A 27,432-nucleotide genomic window follows, 5' to 3' on the forward strand; every position below is an offset into this window, starting at 1 on the left:
AAATCAATTACACCATTTCTTGCTCTTGTTTGATCAAAATGTCACAACACTAGACATCTCTATTGACAAGAGTTTATTAATTGACCGAATGCATTTAAGGCATTTGATTTAGACGTGAAGGGCTATTTAATTATGAAAATAATAATAGAAGGATTGTTTAATAACAAATTGATCTATAGGAACTAATTAAGAACATGATAATAATATAGGGACCTTTATATGAGTTTGATTAAAAAATACAGTTTCGCCACCACCTTGTCCGTGTGTGATGTTTAGAGTCTTTAGACAAATGTATTGGGTTTCCGGCATGCAGCCGAAAATAAACTTTAGTTTATTTCTGAAGAACCTCTCTACTATTGACAAGATTAACAATATTACCCAAATTACTTGAATTGCATTGCTTATCTTATAGTACTTTACTTGCTATATTGAAATAACATGTATCATATAATATATCTCACTTAAAAAAACATGTATCATATGAATAATTTTGACTTTAATAGATATTTAATTTTAATTTTTATAAAGTTACTAGCATAAACAATATATGAATTGGAGAGCTAATTAAAATATATATAATGATAATGAATAAATACTAAATTTAATTTTTGAATTATAATATGAAAATATTGAAATTTTAATTTATTATTTCATATATTAAAAATCCATTTTCTTTATAATTGGAAAGGGAAAACGCTTGTGGGAAGAATTGAACTGACTAATAGTTTACTACCCAACGCTTATACTGTTTGCGTTATAGTTCATTCACTCAATTTTAATTCTTATAGAGTTGATTGTTGCAGGCAGAGGTGAATAAATAATATATTTAATTAAATAACGTATGATTGAATAAAAAATGAACTATGTTATGTTTTTAAATGAACGATCGAGCTAACATTATTAATCAAACTGAATCAATCAAAATTTCAAATTAGAAACACCGATCAAATCAATAAATTAATTATAATTTTAAATTTTAAATTAATTTTTCTATTAATCAAACCAATTAAATTATTTTAACTAATTTTAATATATAATTAGCGTTTACTAATCTGTTTTAGTTCATTTTAATCAAATTTTTGATGACGCTAGCTAGAACTACATTATACGGATAGTTTTGCTTTCCTTTTACTATAAACATGCCAAACCCCAACCACTATTTATAGATGTCTCCACAAATTTATATAAAAGCTATTTAATAGCCTTCTCTTCTTGTCTCTACAAAAAAATCTCTATCTGTATATAGATTATTTTTCCTGCTGCCATAAATAGTTGCCGTTGATGATAGCATTTTTTCATATTAATTTTATAAAAATATAATAAATTAGTCAAATTTTTTTTCATCTTTTTTATTTTAGTTAGTTAAAATTTATCACCGAAAAACATATCAATCTAATTTAATATGTGAATAAAGAATTAAAAGCAAATCAAAATCTTTCAACAATAAAAATACAATCAGTCAAGGGTCATAGCGTTTTAATTATTTTATATATCTCTTACAAATTTGTTGTTAGTTCTTTCTTTATGAAATTGAGTCCAAAAAAATTTAATGGGTCAGGTGATGCTAGACTTTTTTTTTTAAAATAGTATAAATATTGGACAATATTTAATTAAAATTGTGGTTTCAATTATTTTCACAAACACTTTTTTTTCCGATTATAAAAACAATATAGTACGATAAAATGGCTATTTAAATTCACATTGGTTATCTCATATAAAAGTGAATTTTGCACATAAATTGAACGATCTTTCATTTATAAAGGATTGCGCCATGGAATGGAATAAAAAAAACAGCACAGTCCGCACCGATTTTTTCATTTTCTCATTCTCTCCGACAATTGAATTCTAGAGAGAGAAACTCATAGAAAAAGAAAACCAAAGAAAAAAGTCTAGAGAGAGAAAGCAATTAAAAAATAGAAGAAAAAAAAAAGAAACAAAAACCAAGTTCAGCTCACCTTTACCAGACTCCAAAACATGGACATACACATACTATTACTCTTCGTTTTTAAGGTTTTTACGTTTCTTTTAATTTTTTAATCTCTCTCTAAAAATATTTTAAAAAAATCCATCAAAAAAATTAGATTCTCTATGGAAATGCCAGGTCGAAGATCTAACAATTACACACTTCTCAACCAGTATCCCGACGACCAGCACCTCTCCACGGCGGCGGCGCCACCGCCGTACTACGAATCAAGTGATTCCAAAAGCAGCAGCAATAATAATACTACTAAATTAGTGAGTAAAGATTGGGAGGCTAATAGTAACAGACTCGGAAATATTATGAGCGGAAATTTGTTATATCCGTCGTCGTCGATCGGATTACAGCGGCAGTCGAGCGGCAGTAGTTTCGGAGAAAGTTCGTTATCAGGTGAGTATGTTTACGCGCCTAATCTGTCAACGACGACAACTGCTACTGGAGGAGGAAATAATGAGATGATTGATGCGGCGTCGTTTGGTGGCGGATATTCGCATGAGGATGGGAGTGGTAATATTAGAGTGAGAACTGTGGATACGGGTATGGGTATGGGTAATGGATCGTCTGGGAAAAGCTGGGCGCAGCAAACGGAAGAGAGTTATCAGTTACAGTTAGCTTTAGCATTGAGATTATCTAGTGAAGCTACTTGTGCTGATGATCCGAATTTTTTGGATCCGGTTCCTGATGAATCTACGTTGCGCGGTGTTACTTCCGGCTCTAATTCGCCCGAGGCATTGTCTCATCGGATTTGGGTAATGATTTATTGTTCTTATATTGCTTGATATTTTTTATATGCTGTCTTGTTGATTTTAGGTTATGATTTAGCTGCCTAGGTTTGTGGAGTTCATGTTAAATAGGTCCTAATTCTCAGAACTAGTTAGAAGACTGAACGTCGATAGATTCGTTCTCTATGATTTGGGGTTTATGGCTGTAGAATAGAAAGGTGTAAGGCTTCTAGTTCGAATATAATGCGTGCTTATCCTTGTAGTTGTGCTGGTGCATATCCATTGTGGTATTCTTTCAGTTGCCTCATATTTTGTGGTCATAATAGCTTCGTCCCGCCTGTTTGTAGCTTTTGTTTATAGGAAACGAACAACGGACTTTGGTTATTGAATGCTTCTTGAGATGGGAGATAAGTGCATTTCCAAAGAAGAGAGAGATGAGTACCTGCTAAAGGCATGTTGAATGAGGTTCCTGGAGTTGGTTTTTGGGATACTGATCATTCTATGATTGAGGTTGTTCAGCTGTAACTAATGCAAGAAAGAAAAGGCACTGACTGCAATTAATCCAATTACTTTACTTGGCCCTAACCATTTTTTATTAGTGGAGGCCGGGTGTGGTGTCTGTGCAAACCATGTGTTTGATATGGTTTAGTATCAAGATTATTGCTGTGCTGCATTATAATTCTTGTGCCTGAATGTGGCATAGTATCTTTGTTGACTTAATGTAAAATGAAAAGAGCCGTACCTTCATTTCAAATCCTTGGTTGGCAACTAGAGAAATATGGAAAATATTGCTTGAACTGACCGGGTTATTTACTTTCTTTCATCCCGTGGTTGCCATTAGCAAACCTGTGATTTATTTTTTGATTGCAAATGGACCTCGTTGATTTTGTTCTGCATCAGGTGAATGGTTGCTTATCATACTTTGATAAAATTCCTGATGGATTTTACCTTATTTATGGAATGGATCCCTATGTTTGGACTGTGTGTACTGATTTGCAAGAGACTGGTCGTATTCCATCCATTGAGTCATTGAAGTCTGTCGATCCTGCTGCTAATTCTTCATTGGAAGTGGTTTTAGTTGATCGGCGCACTGATTCAAGCTTAAAAGAACTCCAAAATAGGGTTCATGGCATTTCATGCAACTGTATAACTACAAAAGAGGTAGTTGATCAGCTAGCAAAGCTCGTCTGTAGTCGCATGGGGTGAGTTCTGTTTGTTATTCAGACAAAAATGCAAGATTGATTTTTTTTTATTATATTATGCTGTAAATGATATTCTTTTTCTGTCATAAGGGGTTCATCCATCATGGGAGAAGATTATTTCACTAATATCTGGAGGGAATGCAGTGAGGATCTAAAAGATTGCTTGGGATCTGTTGTGGTTCCAATAGGCAGCTTATCTGTTGGTCTCTGCAGACATCGAGCTTTACTATTCAAGGTAAGGTCTGAAAATTACATGATTAAATCTCATGTACCCAGTTTCATTCGCCACTAATAAGGGAGTTATGAGTATTTAAAATATATGTAAATGTTGTTTTCTTCCATTTTGGGTACTGGATAACTTTTTTCTGAGGGCATGAAGGGACTGATGCTTCCTTGCACCTAACCTGTGTAGGTTCTCGCTGACACTATTGATTTGCCTTGTCGAATAGCAAGAGGCTGTAAATATTGCAAAAGAGATGATGCTTCCTCATGCCTTGTCCGGTTTGGGGTTGACAGGTATATTTGCTCGTTGTCACGGTCTCTTTTCATGACGTAATTAAGCTATGTAACAAACCACCTGTTGGAGGATTGTCATACCTGGGAGTTAATGATGCTTGCTTAACATTTCTTGAACTTAACATCCTTGCTTCTTTGAGTTAAACAGCATTGTGTTAGAGTTTTGTCATTTTTCTATATAAAAAATTTCAATTTTTTTACCAAGTTACAATCTAAAATTATTGGAGAAATCCATTTCAAGTATACCACCTAGATAAAGAAATTAACAGTTCATTTCCTGTGAAAGCTGAATAAGTTTTCAAGATTGATAAATTTTGCGTTCTAGGGGATGCTCGACTTGTGTGGCTTATCATCCATTGAAGAGCTTTACTTCAGTGAATAATCTGTACTTTATCTTAAATCCGTTATGAATTCAAAGAACATGCTATCTAGACAGCATATTTGATTCTTACTGAAGTGTTGTCCAAACCATGTCCATTATTTGTAATTTCTATACTTCTTTTTTTCATACAGGGAGTATCTAGTTGACTTGATAGGGAAGCCAGGTTGTCTATGTGAACCTGATTCCTTGCTCAATGGTCCTTCTTCCATCTCAATTTCTTCACCATTGCGCTTTCCTCGGATGAAATCAGCTGAACCTAATGTTGATTTCAGGTCTTTGGCTAAACAGTACTTCGCAGACTGTCAATTGCTAAATATTGTATTTGATGATGCTTCAGCAGGTAACAATAATAAAATCAGTAGCATAAAAGTATGAATCTCTGAATTGCTGTCTGATTATATTACATTTCCTTTTAAGATGCAATTTCTTTTTATCTGAGCTGCTTATCTTGTACTGCTGAGGATGCCATTTGTTGCTAAAAAGTTTTAATCAATAACAGAAGCTTAAGAGTGATTAATTCTAAAGACCTACATATTTGGAGTCTGTAATTGATGTTCCACATTCTTCTCAGAACAACTCCTCATTTGATAGCCTCAGAAGTCTAACACATAGAGCAATCTCTTAAGGTTACATTATACATATAATTGAAGCTATACACAACTGACGTTTTCTCGAGCTTGTAGTAAATTTGGCTGCAGAGTACTTACATTTTACGTTTTTTCCTGGTTGGACTGAAGTTTTGTTGACAAGCTGGAGGCTGGACCCCATCTTTTTCTTAAGTTTTAATTTATAACAGAAACTACAGAGCAATTATTTCTAAAGACTTCCATATTTGGAGTCTGTAATTGGTGTTCTGCATTCTTCTCATAACAACTTACTCATTAGATAGCCTCAGAAGTCTAACACATAGAACAATCTCTTAAGCTTACATTATACATATAATTGAAGCTATAAATAACTGACTTTTCCTTGATCTTGTAGTGAATTGGGCTGCAGAGTACTTACATTTTAATTTTTTAGCTGGTTGGACTGAAGTTTTATTGATGAGCTGGAGGCCGGACCCCATCGTTTTCTTGAAAATGGGATATTGATCATTCATTTGCACTTGATTTATAATACTTACCGGGGTCTTGTCATCTTTCACTTTTCATGTTACAAGAATACTTTGGCTAAACTCATCCAGAAGTTCACGTACTAGTATCTTTTATTGTACTTGGTTCTTACTAAAATTTTCGGTTTTAAAGAATCCCTTTACTGTTAATTTTGTGTATTCATGGTCCTTTTTTTGCTGGAAACACCGCCATTTTGAATTGCATGAAACGATGACTTCTACAATTCCGTCAAAGGAGGGCCACAAGCACACAAAATTAACAGTAAATGAACTCTTTAAAATCAAAAAATTGGGAAGGATCAAGTAAATAAAAGCTAATAGTACATGGACTTTTGGATGAGTTTAGCCTAATACTAAAGAATATTAATATTGTCTATCTACATCTATTTATTACACTTGTTTATTGTTAACTATCGAACATTTCGCTTCCTCTTTAAAAAGTGAATTAAAATTTTGATAATGCATTTTTATCTATTCTTCTATTTCTTAAGAAAAGAATCTCTTCGGCTTCGGTTTTAGATTTTAGATTTTAGATTTTTCTAGTTATATTGACAAAAAAACCTTTTACCCTTGACAATCCACTAACCATTCTTTTGCAAATTTCCGCGTCTGCCAGAAAGAAACATTCAAATCATTTGTTATATGGGAGGTTCTAAATTTGAAGTTTCAATTCCATTTAAAGCGGTATTTGTAAAAGTTGAAGCTCCTGCTATGATTCATGAGGGAAAGAGCTTTAATGCTTCAATTGATTATTTTGGGGCTGCATTCAAGTTAAAAGAGGGATTTTTTTTTTTGCGCTAAGAAATGTATTGATTGGTTGGAAGGTCTTTTTCGAGGCTTCACTTAATTATTGTTTGGTTCCTTTCTGCGAAATAATCTCCTGGCGTATAGATTGTGTTCTGATATTTGTGGGGTCTAATTCTCTTCCATGTTGTTGATTGCATCATTGCAGGTAACATTCATGATGGAGAAGCTTCTGGGTTCTCTATGTATGCTAAGCAGCAAATTGAGAAGGTAGATGCGGATAGAAACAATCTTGTAAACAACGCTACTGAAATTTCTCAGTTGCCGCTGCCTATGAAGGTTGCTCGAACTGGTGCGCAAGGAAATAGTCACATGATTAAATCATATAATCTTGCCCAGGATGTCAAACAGTCGACAAACATGGGCAAAGATCTGATCCCATTAAAGAACATTCCAACTACCGGGCATAGAGACCCACTTCTATTAATGCCTGATCATAGAGCGGACACTAGTAAAAGTTCAAAAATTTCTGATGGCAGTCAAGTGGTTTCTAGTAGGTCGAGTAAAGAATTTTCACTTGATGTTGAAGATTTGGACATCCCATGGTGTGATCTTAATTTGAAAGAGAGAATTGGAGCAGGTATTTCATCCTTCCTGTTTATACCATATCCTTGAGTACGACCTGTTTAGCAGATAGATCAGTTTTCTCTCATGTTAAGAAGCTGTGCTACCATACTGAAACTTTAGTTGTCTATTTTCAGGTTCTTTTGGAACTGTTCACCGTGCTGATTGGCATGGCTCGGTAAGCTATTAATACATCTATATTTATGTATCTTGCCCATTCATAATTTGCTTAGCTATTTATAAGCACACATTATCTCTAATATCTGGTTTGAAATAATGGTCTTTTCGTGATTAAAATATTGTAAAACTTCTAATAATGGTTAATCTAATTTGCCAATCGATGGCATTTAATTGCAGTATGGGAATCTTATTTTATTGAGTATGACAGGATACAATGTCGTTCTAAGTTTGGTCAAACCGTTATGTGTGCTTAATGGTAGATCTGGATTGTGATGTCTTCTTCTGCTTCTCTTTTTACTTACCTGTTAATAATATGTGTTAATGCAGGATGTTGCTGTGAAAATTCTCATGGAGCAAGATTTTCATGCTGAACGATTTAAGGAATTTTTGAGGGAGGTACATATTGACCATAATTTCCGTAATATATGTTTGTAGCTCAAGAAAAAATAAAGCTTTTGCTAATCCTGCATATTGATTTGTATATTCTCACGTGTCTTTCAGGTGTCTATAATGAAACGCCTACGACATCCAAATATAGTTCTTTTTATGGGTGCAGTTACTCAGCCCCCAAACTTATCCATAGTGACAGAATATTTATCTAGGTTCGTCGTTGCCCCTAAGAAATAGTATTTGTTTCCCTTAATGTTGTTTATAATGCGGATTGTGTCGGTAATCATTTATGGTATTTATCATCACATTTTTGCACTGAAAGAAATAGTTGAAAGAACCATACAACTCTCAGTTCAGATCTTCAATCAGTTTAACTCCCCACCTAAGCGATTTGAATCTAGTGAATTGCAATGTGGTTGAATAATGGCTGAATGCAATTCTCTAGTGAAAATGGAACTAATGTAGTAATATTCTGCCTATAGGACTAAACATATGTAAAAATTAAAAAGAAACTTTGATTTCAGAGTTTAAATAGCTGTTGAACCATTCCCCAAGCAATTTGAAGTGACAACATTCTTACAGAAGTACTTAAAAAATACACAGCTAAATTAATAATCAAAGGGAAACAACTCCTCCTTCCATGCAGGCACTATTGATCCTATTCGAATAAACCCTAATTTTCTTTTTTTTGTCCCATGTTCTTAGTTAATTTGGAATATGGAATAGGCATAATACAGGTTCTTATATCAAATAAATATGAGATATCTTTTAATGTTTATTTGAATTATTAGAAAGATTTGCATGTTAGAAGTATTAATCATGACAAGGTCTTGGAACTGCATTTATTACTTTGTAGGTAAACATGTTTATTAACTGGGCCTGATACCCTTTTACAGCTGTCAAAGCATTTCATATTTTGATGTATTTTGTTTGTTTATGTGTATCATATATAATTGGCTTAATTGCGTAAAAAATCACCAACTTTCGCGTGTTTTCGGTATTTAACATAATCTTTTTTTCTTGGCATAAAAAATCACCAACTTTTGTTTTTTGGCATATTTGTCCACGGGATGTGAAACAGCGCCGTTTTGAATGTAAAACGGCGCCGTTTTATGCTAAAACGGCTTCGTTTTGCGCTTAATTTTTCAAAGGAAACGGTTATGTGGACGAATATGCCAAAAAATGAAAGTTGATGATTTTTTATGCCAAGAAAAAAAGATTATGTTAAATACCAAAAACACGCGAAAGTTGGTGATTTTTGGTCCAATTAAGCCTATATAATTCATTCTGAGGATTTAAACTGAATCTGATGAGTTGATTCTTGATTCTTTATTCACATGATAGTTATTTTGATCATCAATTCGAAAACTAGGACAAAACTAACTTCTCGGGTTTTCATTCCAGGGGTAGTTTGTATAGGCTCTTGCATAAGTCTGGGGCAAGGGAGGTACTGGATGAAAGACGTCGGTTGAGTATGGCGTATGATGTGGTATGCATCTGAAAAACTATTTTTTTATTTCCATCACTTACTAATTGTCTCTTCTCTTTCATTTTAGCTTGTTATGAACTACATATATGACCTGTGTCAATGCTAATTTGTTTTTCACAGGCAAAGGGCATGAATTATCTACACAAACGCAATCCTCCCATAGTTCATAGAGATTTGAAATCTCCTAATCTTTTGGTTGACAAAAAATATACAGTCAAGGTAGGACAGTTATTGTGTCCTTAAATATACCAAACAAGTTACTAAATCTTATAGCTCAAATAGTATAAGCGTTGAGTAGTATTCTGCTAAGGTTGTGGGTTCTATTCCTCCCACAAGCGCTCCCCCTCCCCAATTGTCAAAAAAAGAAAATCTCGTTTGTCTAGTAGTGAACTAGGGGAGTTAGTTTTACAGCACTCATTTAAAATCATGAATTTTATTTTTTTTACTTGAAGCCTTGCTACGCTGCTTACTTTGGGCTAATCTATGACAGAAAAACTGAATCTGCTTAGCTGCTAATTGAAGTGATTATTTTCTCGACTAAATTTTGTAGTTGGGCATTGCTCTATGGTAGTTTTTCTTTGATACTCATAAGCTTTGGCAAATGGCGGTGATCCTGCTAACTTCATATGGTTGCCCAGTAACATCCATATGACTATGCTCTATGTACTTGCTATCAGAAACATTAATGCGATTGTTGATTTTCTAGCTGTAAGATTAAGCTACAAATGTTGCAAAGATATAGAGAAATGATATCACAAATATTGCTGGTCAAATCTATATGGCGGTGTTGTGGGACTGATATTATTTGATCTGTTTGAACAATAGATAAATATTTTTATTTTGACTTCGCAACTTAATTTTTTTTTCAATTCTATTATTCACATTTGTCTAGATATATTATTGGCCTCACATTTGTATATGTGGGTAAGAATGATGATGAGTACCCGTTGATTAATTTTCCATAACATACTTAAATGCGTGACTAGTAGTATGTATATATCTTTTCTAAAACCTAAAAATCCCGCAAGAGTATTTACTGCCTTTTGTCTATCACAGTGTTCCAAAGTTAATAGCTAATATGATAATGTGTCTCTTGAAAATATTACTGTATATTTTCCCATTAATTTATGTTGTTTTGTTGGTTCTTTGCCAGTTGACATTGTTTCCCTGACATTTTTTTACCTCTATTCAGGTGTGTGATTTTGGGCTCTCTCGTCTGAAAGCAAACACGTTTCTTTCATCAAAATCAGCTGCAGGGACAGTAAGTGCTGTTAACATTAAGTACCCATTAACTGGGTTTTTCTTTTAAGGTGAGAAGGACCATTTAGTTCAACATAAGCTTAACGTTATCTCTTCCAATTTATTAGCCTGAGTGGATGGCACCAGAAGTTCTTCGCGATGAACCATCAAATGAAAAATCAGATGTATACAGCTTTGGTGTAATATTGTGGGAAATTGCGACGCTGCAACAACCTTGGGGCAATTTAAATCCTGCGCAGGTTTGCTGTCTAAAGTTGTACTTTTCTCTTTGGATTAAGGAACTTTCATGGACTCAGATTTTGTATCTGTTGGCAAAATTGGCTCTTGCCAAGAGGATTCACTTGTTCTTCAAAACTGTTATTTCGGAAATTATTTCATGAGTGTACTGTAGCCCTATCCAATTAGTATGTGGATTTAATCGACAAAGAACTGTTTACCAGTTGAAAAAGGTGAATTTACTGGTTTGACAATTGCTACTGATGCGATTTATATGCTTCAGTGCTCTATCAAAGAAAAAGTTGCATCACTCTTTTCTTGAGGTTTAACTGGAATTCCATGTTTTCCTAACTATTTGTAATTTATGCCATTGAGCCACTTCCTTCAATGGGCTAAAGTAAGTCTAACATAGCCCCTTGAGGCTTATGTTCATTGTGGCAAGGTGTATATCTGTTGTAAGCAACACTAGTGAGCTGAGTTGTTTTAGTCTAGTTGAAACCTATCTTTGCTGTATCTGGTGCTAGTTTAGGTTGTTCCCCTTAATCTTGTTCGGCTTGAATATGGCCTGAAAACTTTTATTGTGCATGTTCATTGATATGTGGTCCTTTATTTATTTAACATCAATTATTAAATCTTGTCTGCTCACTTGCGCGTTCATTATTCTAGGTTGTAGCAGCTGTTGGATTTAAGGGCAGGAGGCTTGAAATTCCCCGAGATTTAAATCCCCACGTTGCTTCAATTATTGAGGCTTGTTGGGCTAAGTGAGTATCACATTAGAAGTTTATGAGTTACTTGCACCCATTCTACTTCAAAACCTTTCTTTTATAACAGGTGAATTTTTATTTTTTGATGTAATTTTTTGTAGTGAGCCTTGGAAGCGTCCTTCCTTTGCCACTATCATGGAAACCTTGAGACCGTTGATTAAAGCCCCGACACCTCCAACTGGACATGCAGATTTGCCTTTACTTACGTAAATGTTCAAGCATCAGCGGAATCTTCTTTTGTACACATAATACGGCATTCTTTTTGACATTTAACAAATGGCAGGGATCACACTATATAGATAGTCTCAGGTGTGCTTTTCTAATTCTTCAGCTTTGCTTTTATAAAGTTCATTCCTTTCAAAACTATAGTTACTGGAAAGGTTGCTTGTAGATACTTGAGATTTTTGGTATGCTGCCCACAGTGGCAGAACTAAGATTTTTTTTCAAAATGGTAAATGATCATCTAGTTCTCATCTGACCTCCTGAAAGCTCGGGCTTAACATTCCTCTAGTTTGACTCCACTACAAACTCGACCTCCTTACCTTGAAAATTTCTGACACCAGCCCGGGCTAGAGCCTATCTAAGCCTCTGGCCAGTCCCGCCCCTGGCTGCGCACATTTTTAATTGTTTAAATTTAAATTTCCTCCCTTTAGTGAATCCTGAAAACTATGTTGCACGAAAACTTTTTAGAGTTCCACGTTTCACTGTTCTATTTCAATATCCGAAAACGCTTATGAAATTCTAAAACTCTAAATTGATAATCTGTTCATGTAAAAATATATCTGCGTTTCTGTCTCCGTGCTACATAGCCTGGAAATAAATGGAACATTAGCAATGATAGAGCATATCATTTTGTGATGTATATCATTTGCATACTTAATAATTAATTAAGGTCCGGAGTGCATATATTTGTTGCTTGAATTCAAGTCGGACATCTTCATCTCTATATTGATAAATTCTGATGCGTTTCTCAATATTCAATTCAAAAATTTACGATGCTCGTCTTATTTTCCAAATGCAGAAACCTTGTTGTACATGTCTGTAGTCCTTGCCAATTGAGATCTCTAATTTTTAGCACCACCTAAGGAACTGCACCAATACTTGCATTACCTGCCAACAATTATTGTCTGCTGTTAATGGGAAGTTGTATAAAGTCGTCTCTCATAATTTTGTATGTAATTTATAACTTGAATTAGCTTAATGAGAAGCTAATTCGTATTGCAATTAAAGAACTTGCAATTTTTCAGTCGTTGTAAAAAATATTCGATCCTCAATTGTGGTGCAATTAACCTGAAACAGCAAAAGCTGAGCTCGAATCTATTTTGCAGGTGATAGAAGGCTGTGTATTACTGTAAACTTGATTTAATTTTAACAGAAAATTCAACCATTATTGATCCTTGTTACTCTCAATTTTAGTGTAAAGTCGTTTTTTTATGGAGCAAGCCGCAGTTTATTTCTAGCTGGAATATCATAAGATTTTTTTTATTGTCATAATATGCGGGAGTTAACTGATCTATGGATTTTCGTATTACTATAGATCATTGAAAATGACTTTTATGATATTTTGAGTTAAGTTGAAGGGTGAAATGAATCTGTCCTCATAAAATCATATACTCTCCGTTTTTGAGTTGTACAGGGTTCGAAAATATCATAAATGCTACATACTTAGGGTCCGTTTGGTTTAAGGTTGGGAATGGGAATCGGAATGAGAATCGGAATGAGAAGGAATGGAAATGATTGTTTTCATTTTTTGTTTGGTTCAAAATTAGTGTAGAAATGGGAATGGGTAAAATTTAATAAAAAAATTATTTATTATTTGTTAAAAATATATTTTTAATTTTTTTAAATAATTTTTTATATAAAAAATAAAATTTTTTTAAATTTTTTTTAAAAAAGTAAAAAAATTATTTTAAAAAAATTATTTAAAAAAATTAAAAAATATTTTCGAAAAAATTAAAAAAATTATTTTTGAAAAAATTATAAAAAATTATTTTAGAAAATTAAAAAATTATTTTAAAAAAATTAAAATTATTTAAAAAAATTAAAAAATTATTTTTGAGAAAAATATTAAAAAAAGTTTTTTTATTATTTTAAATATATTTTTTAAAATAAATATTTTAAAATAGTTTTTTTAATAATTATATATTTATTATTAAAATATTTTGTAAAATTTTGATTCTCATTCCAAAAAATCTATTCCCATGAGGTAAGGGGGAATGAGTGATTTCCATTAAAGGGGTAATCACATTTCCATTCCCTAGTACAATTTGACAAACACAAACACAAACATGGGAATTATTCCCATTCCCACACTCCCCTTTTTATGGCGAACCAAACGGCCCTTTATAGTTTTATAAAGTTTCTAAGATAATTTTAAAATTTATTCTAATTAGCTATAATTAAGGTGTCAATTGGAACTATTAATATTGTCTATAATTGTTAAAATCTATAAAAATAAATAATAATATTTTTTTAATTAAAAATTTAAATAAGAGTATCTAGAGTATTTTAACTTCTTTTTTTTATTTTAGAATAATTTAAAAGCTTAATTACTTAAAAACCACCTACCTCGTAACTTTTTTTCATTTATACCATGACCTAGGAAAATTTTCAATTGTACCCTATTTTTGTTTTTTATGTTTCATCTCTACCCTAATGAGTTGAATTGACCTATTTTTTTTTAAAAAAAAGTTTAAATTAGTGTTTCATTTTTAACCTATATTCCAATAAAACGTTAATGTTAATCATTTATTTATCTTGTTTTTAATATTTTCATCTTTAAATTAATTAAATTATCAAAAAAATTACTCTTGGGGTACAAACGAAACATAAAAATCGAAAATAGGGTACAATTGAAAATTTTCCTAGGTCGTGGTATAAATGAAAAAAGTTATAAGGTGAATGGTTTTTAAGTAATTAGGCCTAATTTAAAATAGAAATATTTTTTTTTTATGTATGTATATATTAGTTGGATCAGCAGTTGAAGGCTTAGATGAGGATTGAAAGTGATGTATTGATGATGTTGAGAATGTAGACAAAATGGTTCTTTTGGCAAATAAATGAGTTGAAGAAAAGGTTGAGCATTAATTGACGGGTGAGTGGCGTGCTATGGGACTATGGGACTATGGGTAGATTTGCCGGTGCCATACTGCATATGAAAAGTTTATCAATAGAATTTTTGAAATTAGTCTTATAAATCTTTTAATTGAGGAGGTTAAAAAAATAGTGTGAAAAATATTTTAAAAATAGAAGTCAAATAGAATGGAAATATTCAAAATATATAATTTTCTCAAATGGAATGCGATAAAAATGTAACTTTTTAAATCTGTATTTTTTAACAAATACTAATCCATGGTTTGTCAAAGTTGGATCATTTTATATTCCAATTTGGAATTATAAGCGTATATATCCAATTTTGACGAAATGTGAGTTCTTTTTGACAATCAAAATAACCTTTCATTAATATTAAGCAGCTACAAGTATAACAATTTTAAAAAAAAAAAAATTTAATAATCTAACATAAAATAAGAAGCAAAATCTTATTTGTAGATCGCCTTATAAAATCAAAATTACATAACTGATTTACCATTATAAGAATTCAATTCTTTGCTGTCTAACAGGAGATTCACCACGACTACATAAAAAGCAACAAACTAATTTTTGATTTAGAAATGCCAACAAATTTTTTAAAAAGAAAAACAATCACCACAAAAAAAATTATCAAAAAAGAATCATAAAAAAACTAATATAACTTCTAAACAATTTCATCTTCAGTCTTAAAAAGGTCGTGATTTATCCCTGATTTTTGATTCAAATATATATTGATATGATGTATCTCGTCGATAAATTTACCAACAAACCAAAAAAGATGAAAAAAGAATCAGTTATTTATTTTATCTATGTAAATAAAACAATAAAAAAAAGGAATGGTTACCGTCAATGGCAAGAATACACCATTAACGGCAGTCGAAACAAAAAAATAATCTTGACGGCTAGGTGAGTTTATTTATTAAAAAATTACAAATTTGAAGGGTGAAATGAATTTATGTTGAATTGTTTTCTCTCAATTTACAACACAGGCTCATACTTCATACTTATTCTCATTCCTCTCAGGAATTTTTTGAACTTAACTATAGATGTTTAACATGACAAAAATGTAATTTAAGATATGATTTATTTTTATTTTTTGTGGGATAAATTTAATACATTTATTTAGTTGTATCTTGTTCATTTTATTAAATTTCATGTATAGTGTTAGTAGTACTGTTTAGACATTTAAATTTTATGAAAGAATTTTAAAGTGTTTGTAAAACATTAAATTAAAACTAAAAATTGCAAACAATTATAAATTATTACATGAAAATAAATAAAATAATACTCTCTCCATCCCAATAGAATTGTACACTTTATCTTTATCACAAAATATAAAAAAACACACAATTATCGTTATAAAATTTATAATATTTGGGTTAATTTCATAAAATTCACCGCATTTACACGATTTCTCATTTTAATCACGTCTTTTAAACTGATCATAAAAAATACACTAATTTTTTTTTTTCAAATTCATACACGGCGTTGACATGATATTTATTTATTGGTTAAAAATAGCTTCCACCTCATCAAATTACACAAATAAATGAGTGTCACCTCAACACCGTGTATGCATTTGGAAAAAACGGAAAGTTGGTGTATAAAGCGTGATTAAATTGAGAAAACGTGTAAAGTTGGTGAATTTTTATGACATTATCACTGATTGTTTTCTATACTTTTCTTATAATATTCTTATTTAATGTACTTGTAGATATCAATAAATACTAGTTCATCAATGTATTTTAAATAGAAACAATATAGAAAGATTGAGTTTAAAAATTGTTACTTTTAAAAGTATAGAAGAGTTTTGGGGCAAAAAATTATGGCCAAATATTGTAAAAAGGCCAAACCTTTCACAAAAGTTTCACAAAAGTCCTGACCTTTCAATTTTTTCGATTTTGGCCAAAAACAAATTATTTGGTTTCAGTTGTGACCAACTCTCAATTTGATTTCAATTTGCCTATGTGACGCCTATGTGGCGCCTATGTGGCATATCAAATATTGAAAGGTCAGGACTTTTGTGAAACCAAATAATTCATTTTTGGCCAAAATCGACAAAATTGAAAGGTCGGGACTTTTGTGAAACCAAATAATCAGTTTTTGGCCAAAATCGATAAAATTGAAAGGTCAGGACTTTTGTGAAATTTTTGTGAAAGGTTTGGCCTTTTTACAACATTTGGCCAAAAATTATCTCAAAGTTGATAACTTTATTAGAACGAAAGAAATGCATATTTTAACTTCTGAATTTATACTTATTTATTCATTTGATCTCTCATCTTCCAGTTTAACATATTTGACATCACAACTTATAAATTTTGTCACAAATGTGTTGATGTGACAAAAGAAATTGATGATTGGACTCACATCACCAAACTCGAAAAAAAAAGATCAAATAGATTAAACTGAAAAATATAGGGGTTGAATGGATGAAAGAGTAAAAAAAAATTAAAAATTAATTTTTTAGTTTTTAACAAAAAAAGCTCATAATTATAAAACTAACAATTAAATGCAATTAGTTTTTTAAAAAATTGACATCTGCTTCTATTTGTAGTTTAAGAATTATATACTATTAACTGTTTTTATTTCTAAAGCTGATTTTATTTTTTATATATATTTTAATTTATTTTTCGTTTTTTTTTTTGAAAAAGTAAAAAAAGTTATTTTCTTGAATTTTCTTATATAAATAAAGTTAATCTTTTTAATTCTCATAAAAATTATAAAAAAATAAAAATTTGTATGTCAAAAAGATTAAACTGGAAATTGGAAGACTAAATGAGTAATTTTTTTTTTGATTGTGACAAAATGAGTAAATTGGTATAACTTCAGAGGAGTAAATATATTTTAATATATGATACATCGACTTAAGTTAAGGGATTTTATGTGTCATTTTTTGTTTATAATCAAACGCTGGTCTTATATGGACAAAAAGGGGTTAAACAATTATAAAAATGACTATTTCAGAGGTTAAGAATTTACAAATTAAGGTGTGAAATGAGTTAATAGCGTAAGTAATTATTAAATATTTTTAAAAAATAAAACAAAATACTACTATACAGAAATCAGAATGACGTATAAATCCTGGGCCAGAAATCTTGGGCGAAAATGATGGGCCATAAGATATAATTGGCCAATACACTTAGCTTAGCCACCAAGCATTAATTAATTCTTCAAACTTCAACAGTAATCATTTTTAGTTTTTCAAACAACCAATCAAAATTCACAAAACACACATCAAAATACCCAATAAAATCCAACACCTGACACAAATATCTAACTAACTCTCTAACATTATTCATGTGGACCCAAGTTGTCCCCTCTTTAAAAGCTTAACCACATAATAAACTACCTCTTCAACCTGAGTTGCCAGGATACTTCACTCCCTCAAAAACACGGTCCAAAATGGAAGTTTCACCGACTCTCTCGAGATTTTTATCAAACAGTTTGTCGGCGATACCTTTAAAACCCTTATAAACCCTCCATTTTTTTCCAGAATCTTACCTTCATCAAAACCAACATAAAACAACAAAACCCAGAAAAAAACCCATTCTTTTTGATATTTTGTGTGACTACTACTGGTTAAAAACAAATGAACCCAGAAGATAGGAAAAAATCACCAAAATCAGCTACTTCTTCATCTTCTAACTCAGAACCATCTCTCGAGAGCCCTTTATTAATGGAGGTGTTTGAAAAACCTCATTCTACAGGTGATGCTGATGACGAGACGATGGAAATTGTTGATATGCCGCACCCGCAGCTACTTGCAAGCTTACATGGGAACCCGGTACCGCCTTTTCTATCGAAAACTTATGATTTGGTGAATGATGAGGTGCTTGACAATATAATCTCGTGGGGTGCAGCAGGAGAAAGCTTCGTAGTATGGGACCCTGTCGAATTCTGTAAAATCGTACTTCCCAGGAATTTCAAGCATAACAATTTCTCCAGTTTTGTCAGGCAACTAAATACTTATGTGGGTATCTTTTTTCCACTAACTTGATGGTTAAGTTAACCTGTAGATTTGATTTTGTTCACTGTCTGTATAGTAAAGATGTAACCTGAGGGCAACTTTGTACTAACTTTACGAATTTACATGTAAATTTGTTAATTTTTTGTATAGGGGATTATGGATTTTGTATGTAATAGTTAATAGTTTTATGAAGAATTTTCTATTTCTTTGTAAAATGGATTATGAAATATATATATATATAAGGTTGTATTGTAGTAGAGGCTGAGACTTGATCTTCATGCTAATACCGACGAATTGGAGCGGGGAGGTTGCATCTTGTTTTCAGGTAGATTTTAATGTTCTAAGTGGAGAAAAGTCTATAAATTGTTTTCAAGTTCGTTAAATAATTATGTTTCCTTGGTTCTGCATGTTTTGAGATTAATTTTGTTGTGTGATTAGCTCATTTTGTGCATGATAATTGACAGAATCGGATTTTCTTGCATGATCGTTCATTGTTTTTATTGTTTCTTCTTTCATTAAGTCATTCTTGAAGAGTGTTATTGTATTCAGGGGTTTCGCAAGATTGATAGCGATAAATGGGAATTTGCCAATGAAGCTTTCAGGCGCGGTGAGAGGCATCTATTGAAGAACATTCAGAGGCGCAAGTCGTCACAGGCTGGACCTTCTATTGAAACAGGGAAACCAGAGGTGGAAAGTGAGATAGAGATGCTGAGGAAAGAGAGGAGTATGATGATGCAGGAGGTTATCGAATTGCAGCAGCAGCAACACGGATCTGTGCACCTTGTAAAAATGGTGAATCGGAAGCTTGAGGCTGCAGAGCTAAGGCAGAAACAGATGTTTTCTTTCTTGGCAAAGTTGTTTCAGAATCAAGCATTCCTGAACCGTCTCAGGAAAAACAAGGAACAAGGATGTATTGGCTCATCAAGGATGAAAAAGAAGTTTGTCAAGCATCAGCAAAATGTACCAGATCAATCAGAATCACCTCCGAAACAACAGATAGTTAAGTACAGACACGAGGAGTGGGAAGATGTCTCGTTTTCATCTATAGTCCCGGAATTGGATCCTGTACCCCTTGAACAATCTCCTGACTACAACTTACAAGACCTGCTACATCCCATATCAGATGATCTAGCCGCTGCTCAAAGTTTTATTGAGACTCCTGCTCAATTTGGACAATGTCAATCAAACTTGGGAACTGGAGATCCCGAGTTCAAAGGAAAGAACATTATGAATCCACAACAGGAATTCGGACCGGAATATTTTTTCTCTTTTCCAGATGATTTGGTGTCTGAGAAGAACTTTCAGGAATTTTCATCTTCTGGGATTGAGAGTATTGTTAAGCAAGAGGATGTATGGAGCATTGGATTTGACAACCAAACTTCCATGCCAAGTTCTAGCCAAGACTTATTCATCCCCTATAATGTGCCCGAGTTAGGACCAAGTTTCAGTTTCTCGGATGTCTGGGATTTAGGTCCTGTACATCCTGCAGGAAGTTCCGGCTTTCCGGCTGATGAAAACCCTGATGCTGAGCTTAAGGTGGCCACCTTGAAGGATGATAGATAGTCATATAGGGTTTATTTGTTGAACATTATCATTATTATTATTAATATACAATAATTGATTGAATATAAGCTCTCATTTGAATTCTTTCTTAGACTCGGTGAGATTTAGCAAAATTTTATTTTGAAGAATTCTTGCTGATTGAGTTAATGGTGGCAGCGCATAATATCTTACTAACAATTATGAATTTCACATAAAAACAATACAATTCTGAATTTAAATTAGCGATTGTTGCTAAAAACTTGTGAAATAGTTGAAATAAAAACTCTAAAATAATTCTGAATTTGCAATACACATGCCCAAAACTAAAATCTGCAATTGGTATTCTTGGCATTTGTTTCACAGGCAGTATATCTATAGTGAAGAAAGAATAACAGACATCTCATGACTCTTACATTTGTATTTCTCCCTTCAATTTCCATTTGAGATTTGCACCAACTTAAAAACAAAAACAAAAAACGACGAATTAGAGCAGAAGCTGGTTGTACGTCAAAATAATTTATGTAGAATCTTCCTTCTGCTTTTTTGATGCATGCTCGCTGTTCCGATTCATCTTGGCTTCTCGGCGCTCTCTCTTCACACCTTTTGATTTGTTAAGTAGTTGCATTTCTCCAAGCTAAAATGCAACAACAAGTCAATCATATCATGAATTTACAGAAACAAATCAAACATACAAGATTTAACAATAACAAAGACTTATTATATGCATATATACTCAATAATAGGTTCTCTTACCTTCTGATCAGGAATATAAATCTTTCCAAGTGTGCCATGTAAGGCGTCGGCACTAACATTTTTAATCTGCAGGCAAAAAAATAATGCGGTGGTTAATGACATAATCTTTTACATTTTACAAAACAAAAGCAGAATCTAGCTGGCTGACCTTCTTCTTAGGCTTATCTATAGCTGTTTTCATAGCTTCTTTCCTTAGGCTTTCACTGGGAAGTCGATTTCGACGAACTACCAAATCCATGGAAGGGCCGATTTCAACCAGTTCAATCCGAGGGACTACTGTACCGGACTTTTTTAGGCGTATTGCACAGTGAGTCAGAAACACACGATTCGAAGATGTAGCTGTACACACATATACACGATCTAAACCAGCAAGATTCAAATTTTCCACAACCTGCAATAATCAGATCTATCAGTAATCCTTCACAAATTCATATCACATGTCCAAATGGTAGCTGTTCCAATAAAAAATTTAAATGGTAGCCATTACACACCTCTCCTCGCAAGAGATCAAGCAAGACCTCCTTCAAATGTTTCAACTCATCTACACTTTCAAATCCTTCTCCAACGAAAGCAATGAAAGGTTTAGACCCTACATGTGGAGCTGCTTTCTTATCATATTTGAATGATGACATGGTCTTCAAATTTTCAACCCCTACTTCTATAAGGTCATATATGTGAAAATCATATGTTCGCCCAATCACAAGATTATCAGGCCGTTTCTTTGACGTGGAAGCATACTGCAAAAATAAAGGCACAACATACGTTACATGTGGAAACATCAAATCACTTGCAGAGATTTAGCATTTTGGTGTAGTTAGTTCCAAACTTTAGCATCTAAGTAGTAGCTCAATTTATATACACATTATGTAAAGGTTGCACATCTATAATTCAATATTATACAAATCCATGAATCGATGGAAAGAAGCAATGAAACAAAATACAAAAACAAAATAAAATAAAATTCTTCACTTACTGAATGCGCTAGGCATTATTAGATTCTAACTTTAAAATAACTCGACAAGCTTGTCACTAACCAATGTTCAATAGTAACATTAAAGTAAGATATCGTAATTACTCGTGAAAGACAACCCATTACAACATGCATCGAAGCATACAGTTCCAACAAAATGAATCAATAAACCAACAAAATGGAGACTTTCTAGTGATTAAAACTCAAAACTGTGCACTACCCAGAAGCAGAATAAGCTCATTTACAAGGGAAAAAAAAGAGAAAGCTCATTTACAAGGGAAAAAAAAGAGAGGACGTACCACAAAAATGCTGCAATCTGTTTTCTGAGAAAAGAATTCCAAGGAAGTTTCACCACCACTCTCAAAAGGCCTAATATTTTCATTCTTGCGAGTATATCGAATAGCATTCCCTTTCTTTAAATGAAATAAATCTGTCAACACAGAATTCAACACACTACTCGTCTTTGTACCTTGAAGTATCAAAGTCTTCTTCCCAGTTTCAATCTGCAAAAAAAAACAAATATGAAATTTGAGTTAAATTTTCTCAAGAAACAAACAGAAAATGATAAAAGAAAACAAAGGGTAGTTTACTGTACAAGTTTTGGAGCTCTTTTCTCAAGGGCACGCTTGATTCTTGGTTTCACTGGTGCTTTCACCTTTAACATGGTTGCTGATTATTGCCTAATTCAATTCAATAAAAAAAGTGTGTTTACATAGAAATTAATGGCTAAATTGTTCTATAAAACTGAAATGAAGATAGAAAAAATATTTACCTTTGACGGCCAGAGGAAGAAGGAATGGAGCAGAGGTGGTTGAGATTGATGAGTTATTAGGGTTTTAGTTCTAAAGTGAAAATGGGGAGAGATGGGGTTTAGGGCATCTTTGGGCTTTTCACACATTAGAGGCCTCGATGTGTTTTACCAAGAGAAAATTACACCAAATCACCCAAAAACTCAAAAGTTTGTATAAATCACCTAACTTTTTTTTTTGCAAAAATCCCTCAATTTTAAAAGATTCTTTTCATTCCTACCTTTTAATAGTTGCGGTTACTATTTTATCTCTATGGTGTATTTTACCTATTGTGTTTTCATTACACCTAATAATTTCTCCTCATTTTACATAAACCGGCCAATTCTAACCGAACCACCACCGGTCAGTCATTATTGGCCGGTCAACGGCCGGACCGCCGCGGTCAACGCCGGTCAACGGCCGGACCACCGCAGTCAACGCCGGTCAACGGCCGGACCACCGCAGTCAACGGTCGGACCAATGCTGGAGAACGCCGGCCGGACCACCGCAGTCAACGGTCGGACCAATGCTGGAGAACGCCAGTCGGACCACCAATGGTTGGCGGTCTGACCATTTTTAATGGTTGGACCAATACTTGTTTAATAAATAAAAATTAAAAAAAAAATATCATATTGGGGTTGAGGGGATTTGATCCCTTGACCTCTTATAAGAATGACCAAGTGTTTTGCCATTAAGGCAAAAACTTATTGCTGTCAACATTTGCTCTATAATGTATATATATATATATTATATACATCTTATTATAAATTTATTAGAATGAAATTATTTTTATAGTATAAATTAAATATAAACTAAATATCAGTTTAACTTAAAGTTACTATTAAATTAGTCTAATTTAATTTATTTAATAAATATTTACACAGTAAAAATTTAAAATATACATATATTTATATTTCACACTCTTTATTAATAAATGAGTAAGACTAGTAAGATATTTCACTTGTTAAAATTAAAAAATATAATGGTTTGTTGGTCAAACCCGAGGTGGTCGTGGTCGGATACGTGGTGGTGGGACCCGCCATGGTGGGCAAAAATTCAATATAAACCTAATAACGATTTAATGTCAACTCAATGACAACTTAATGTTAACTTTATTATTTATACTATTAAAAATAATTTATAAAATGACAAATAAAGTAATAGTAATTTAAAAGCAAACTATCTAAGATTTTATTGACATGAGTCGAAAGTAAATTTAAAATAAATGAACTGAATATAAACTTAATATGAACTCAATGTCAACTTAATATAAACTCAAAGTAAACTTAATGTGAACTTAATATAAATTTATGTAAACTTAATGTAAATTTAATGTTCACTAAATATCAACTCAAAGTAAATATTTTGATAAATAATTATAAATTTTAAATGAAATTATTTTTTTATTATAATAGTAAAATTATTTTTTTATAATTCATACTTTTAAAAATAAACTAATTGTAGAATGAAAGTATATTATTTAAGATTTTTCGCAATGATTTATGTAAATTTAATGTCAACTCAACGTCGAATCAATGTAAACTCAATGATGACTCAGTGTCAACCCAATATAAACCTAATGTCAACTCAACGTCGAATCAATGTAAACTCAATGATGACTCAATTTCAACTCAATATAAATTTAATATGAACTGAATATAAACTTAATATGAACTCAATGTAAACTCAATATATACTCAAAGTAAACTTAATGTGAACTTAATATAAAATTATGTCAACTTAATGTAATTTTAATGTTCACTAAATATCAACTCAAAGTAAATATTTTGATAAATAATTATAAATTTTAAATGAAATTATTTTTTATTATAATAGTAAAATTATGTTTTTATAATTCATACTTTTAAAAATAAACTAATTGTATATTGAAAGTAAATTATTTAAGATTTTTCGCAATTATTTGTGTAAATTAATGTCAACTTAACGTCAAATCAATATAAATTCAATGATGATTCAGTGTCAATCCAATATAAAACTAATGTCAACTCAACGCCGAATCAATGTAAACTCAATGATGACTCAATGTCAACTCAATATAAACCTAATATCAACTCAATGTAAACTTAATATAAATTAAACTTAATATCAACTAAATGTCGACTCAATGTCAAGTGAATGTAAATCTAATATCAACTCAATGTAAAATTGATGTAAACTACATGTCAATTCAAAGTAAATGTTTTAGTAAATTATTATAATTTTAAAAATTAACTTAATATCAACTCAATGTCGACTTAATGACGACTCAATGTCAACTCAATGTAAACGTAATGTCAATTCAATGTAATCCTAATGTCAACTCAGTGTAAATATCATGTCAATGCAATGCAAACCTAATGTCAACTCAATATAAATTTAATGTCAATCCGAAAAAGTAAATTATTTTAATTTTGAAATGTAACTTAATATCAACTCAATGTAAACTCAATGTGAACCTAATGTCAACTCGATGTGAACCTAATGTCAACTCAATGTAAACTTAATGAAGGTTACATATCAATTTGAAGCAATTTTTTTAATAATTTATTATAATTTTAAAAACTAACTTAATATCAATTAAATTAACTTATATAATTTATTTTGAGTTTATATCGAGTTGACATTAAGTTAATTGTGTTTCTAATATATTAATTTATAAATTTATTTTAACTTAATTTACTTTAAGTTAATATTTAATTTACACTAGTATTAATTTAATTAGAATAAATTAATTTAAATTTTAACAAGCGTAAAATTTTATTAGTATTTTATAATAATATATTATTTATAATCAACCATTTTAATATGTTTATATTTAGTTTAAATGCTTTCTTATACATCATTAAAGAGTATATGTATATATATAAAAGAGTAAATAAAGACAACAAACATGTCTTGCCTTGATGGCTAGACACATGGAGAAAGAGTTACAGGTCATGGGTTCTATTCCTACTAATAGCAAATTTGTATTTTATTTAATTCTTTTAAAATCTCACCACTATTGTTGATTGTCGTTGACCGTTGGTTAACCGTCGTTGACCGTGGTGGGCCGGCCGTTGACCGATGTGGGCCGGCCGTTGACCGCGTTGGTCCGGGCGTTGACCGCGTTGGTCCGGCCGGTCGGACCGAAATTTGGTCGGTGGCGGTTGGTTAGTTTGTCTAAACAAATCCACATTTGCCACGTGTCATCATTTGATTGATTCAAATATAGACCAATGAAATGTTGACAAATACCAAGGACAATATTGTCTTTATTTTTTATTTTTGAGTTATGAGGAATTTTTGTAAACTTTTTATTTTTTTTGAGAGATTTTTGCCAAAATCAAAATGGTGAGGGAAAAGTGAAACACCATAGCATTTTTAGGGGATTTGTGTAAAACACCCTTTTACCAATGGCTACTTAAGGCTATTATTAAGAATTTGAACAAATTATAAAAATGTTTAATCACAAAAAAATATCAATTTTTTTGAGAGTTTTGTCAATTATATTCAAAATTTTCAAAATCGGCCTCCATAGTTGACATGACAACACTCCTCACTCTTTTAATTGTAATTGAATTTCTAATTCATTGCAATTACAATTTTTTTTTTCTAACAACACTATAAATATCACTATTGTCCTCTTCACAAATACACTTCAAAAATGAAAAACCCCACTATACTTTTAGAACAACTTGTGTTGTACATGAACAACTTTTGCTGAATTGGTTTTCATTGATTTTTTTGATCAATAGATGGTGAAGGTGTAATTTGAATGTTGAATTATAATGCAGTACTCAACATAAAACTATATTGGTTGTTTTATCCTGAGAACGGCATGGTTGATAGACTGTCGTGTACCTCTGGGCAGAGTCGCGAAACGTCTTAAAAAGAGCGATATAGTCTACGACTTAGCCAGGTTTATCATTGGTAATTTGTTCCAATTTTATAGATTGTTTTCAACAAATTAATCTTATTATTCTGATTATTTGTGCAAACAGTTACAACAATTTTAAGACGTTATGTTTGATACTGATGGATATACGTGATTCTGCGATCATCATCATTACCGCTGTTTTTTTCCAACTACGGTAACCTCATGAACAGCCAATTACTTTTGTTTGTATTTGTCGATTGTGTTTATTGATTTGTTTTTGTCCTTCGTGGAAGGAATTTTATTAAGATTTTAATAATAATTTAAAAACTCGTTTATTGAATTTAGTATTTTTAGACTCTGTTTTAATAAAGAACTAATGAAATAGAATGTTGAACATGAATATTTTATTGTTTCATATAACGGTCTTTTCGAAAGTTCAATTATAAATTGCATTTATGGAATTATATTATGGATATAAAAATGAGTTTGGATAGGCTGTGAATTAAAACTGTGATAAATCATGACACGCAAGTATCGAAACAGGCTTATTTCTATTTCACAAAATAACCTGATTGAAAAGTTCACGTTGTGAATGTTTATTTCTGAGATCAACCTTAATGGTATATTAAACATATGGTGGGCATACACTGGCACATCGGGTCATTTCTGCTATGACCTTGTTATGTTTAAAACATACACTGCTATTAAAGATAAAAGTATTGTTGAGTGATACCCACACCACTACTGTTGTCGATATTGGTAATATAGAATTGAAGTTTACCTCAAGAAAAAGTTTGATTTTGACGATGTGTTGCACACTCCTATGATAACAAAAATAGGCTTAAATGCATTAAATATCACCAACTTTCGCGTGTTTTTGGTATTTAA

The 27,432-nt window shown here is 31.8% G+C and overlaps 3 protein-coding genes across 3 annotated transcripts; 2 read left to right on the forward strand and 1 right to left on the reverse strand.

The window, feature by feature from the left end:
• The first annotated feature begins 1,779 nt into the window (after nucleotides 1–1,779).
• On the forward strand, nucleotides 1,780–12,988 carry LOC126677007 (serine/threonine-protein kinase CTR1). The gene is made up of 16 exons (XM_050371422.2): nucleotides 1,780–2,727; nucleotides 3,601–3,902; nucleotides 3,993–4,137; nucleotides 4,315–4,418; nucleotides 4,932–5,140; nucleotides 6,864–7,295; nucleotides 7,417–7,457; nucleotides 7,787–7,855; nucleotides 7,961–8,061; nucleotides 9,254–9,338; nucleotides 9,459–9,557; nucleotides 10,531–10,599; nucleotides 10,706–10,837; nucleotides 11,481–11,575; nucleotides 11,680–11,887; nucleotides 12,600–12,988. The coding sequence occupies exons 1-15, from the start codon at nucleotides 2,089–2,091 to the stop codon at nucleotides 11,786–11,788; spliced, it is 2,631 nt and encodes an 876-aa protein (XP_050227379.1). The 5' UTR covers nucleotides 1,780–2,088; the 3' UTR covers nucleotides 11,789–11,887; nucleotides 12,600–12,988.
• A 5,021-nt stretch (nucleotides 12,989–18,009) lies between these two features.
• LOC126677324 (heat stress transcription factor A-3) lies at nucleotides 18,010–20,289 on the forward strand. The gene is made up of 2 exons (XM_050371888.2): nucleotides 18,010–18,638; nucleotides 19,185–20,289. Exons 1-2 carry the CDS (start codon nucleotides 18,258–18,260, stop codon nucleotides 20,196–20,198), a joined length of 1,395 nt encoding a protein of 464 aa, XP_050227845.1. The 5' UTR covers nucleotides 18,010–18,257; the 3' UTR covers nucleotides 20,199–20,289.
• Nucleotides 20,290–20,437: 148 nt separating this feature from the next.
• On the reverse strand, nucleotides 20,438–22,821 carry LOC126677325 (ribosome production factor 2 homolog). The gene is made up of 7 exons (XM_050371889.2): nucleotides 22,673–22,821; nucleotides 22,496–22,580; nucleotides 22,200–22,403; nucleotides 21,422–21,667; nucleotides 21,079–21,321; nucleotides 20,931–20,996; nucleotides 20,438–20,811 (listed from the first exon to the last, which is right to left on the reverse strand). Exons 2-7 carry the CDS (start codon nucleotides 22,562–22,564, stop codon nucleotides 20,695–20,697), a joined length of 945 nt encoding a protein of 314 aa, XP_050227846.1. The 5' UTR covers nucleotides 22,565–22,580; nucleotides 22,673–22,821; the 3' UTR covers nucleotides 20,438–20,694.
• Between the last annotated feature and the right edge of the window lie 4,611 nt (nucleotides 22,822–27,432).

This window comes from Mercurialis annua, linkage group LG4 (genome assembly GCF_937616625.2).
Source record: "Mercurialis annua linkage group LG4, ddMerAnnu1.2, whole genome shotgun sequence".
Classification (NCBI taxonomy): domain Eukaryota; kingdom Viridiplantae; phylum Streptophyta; class Magnoliopsida; order Malpighiales; family Euphorbiaceae; genus Mercurialis; species Mercurialis annua.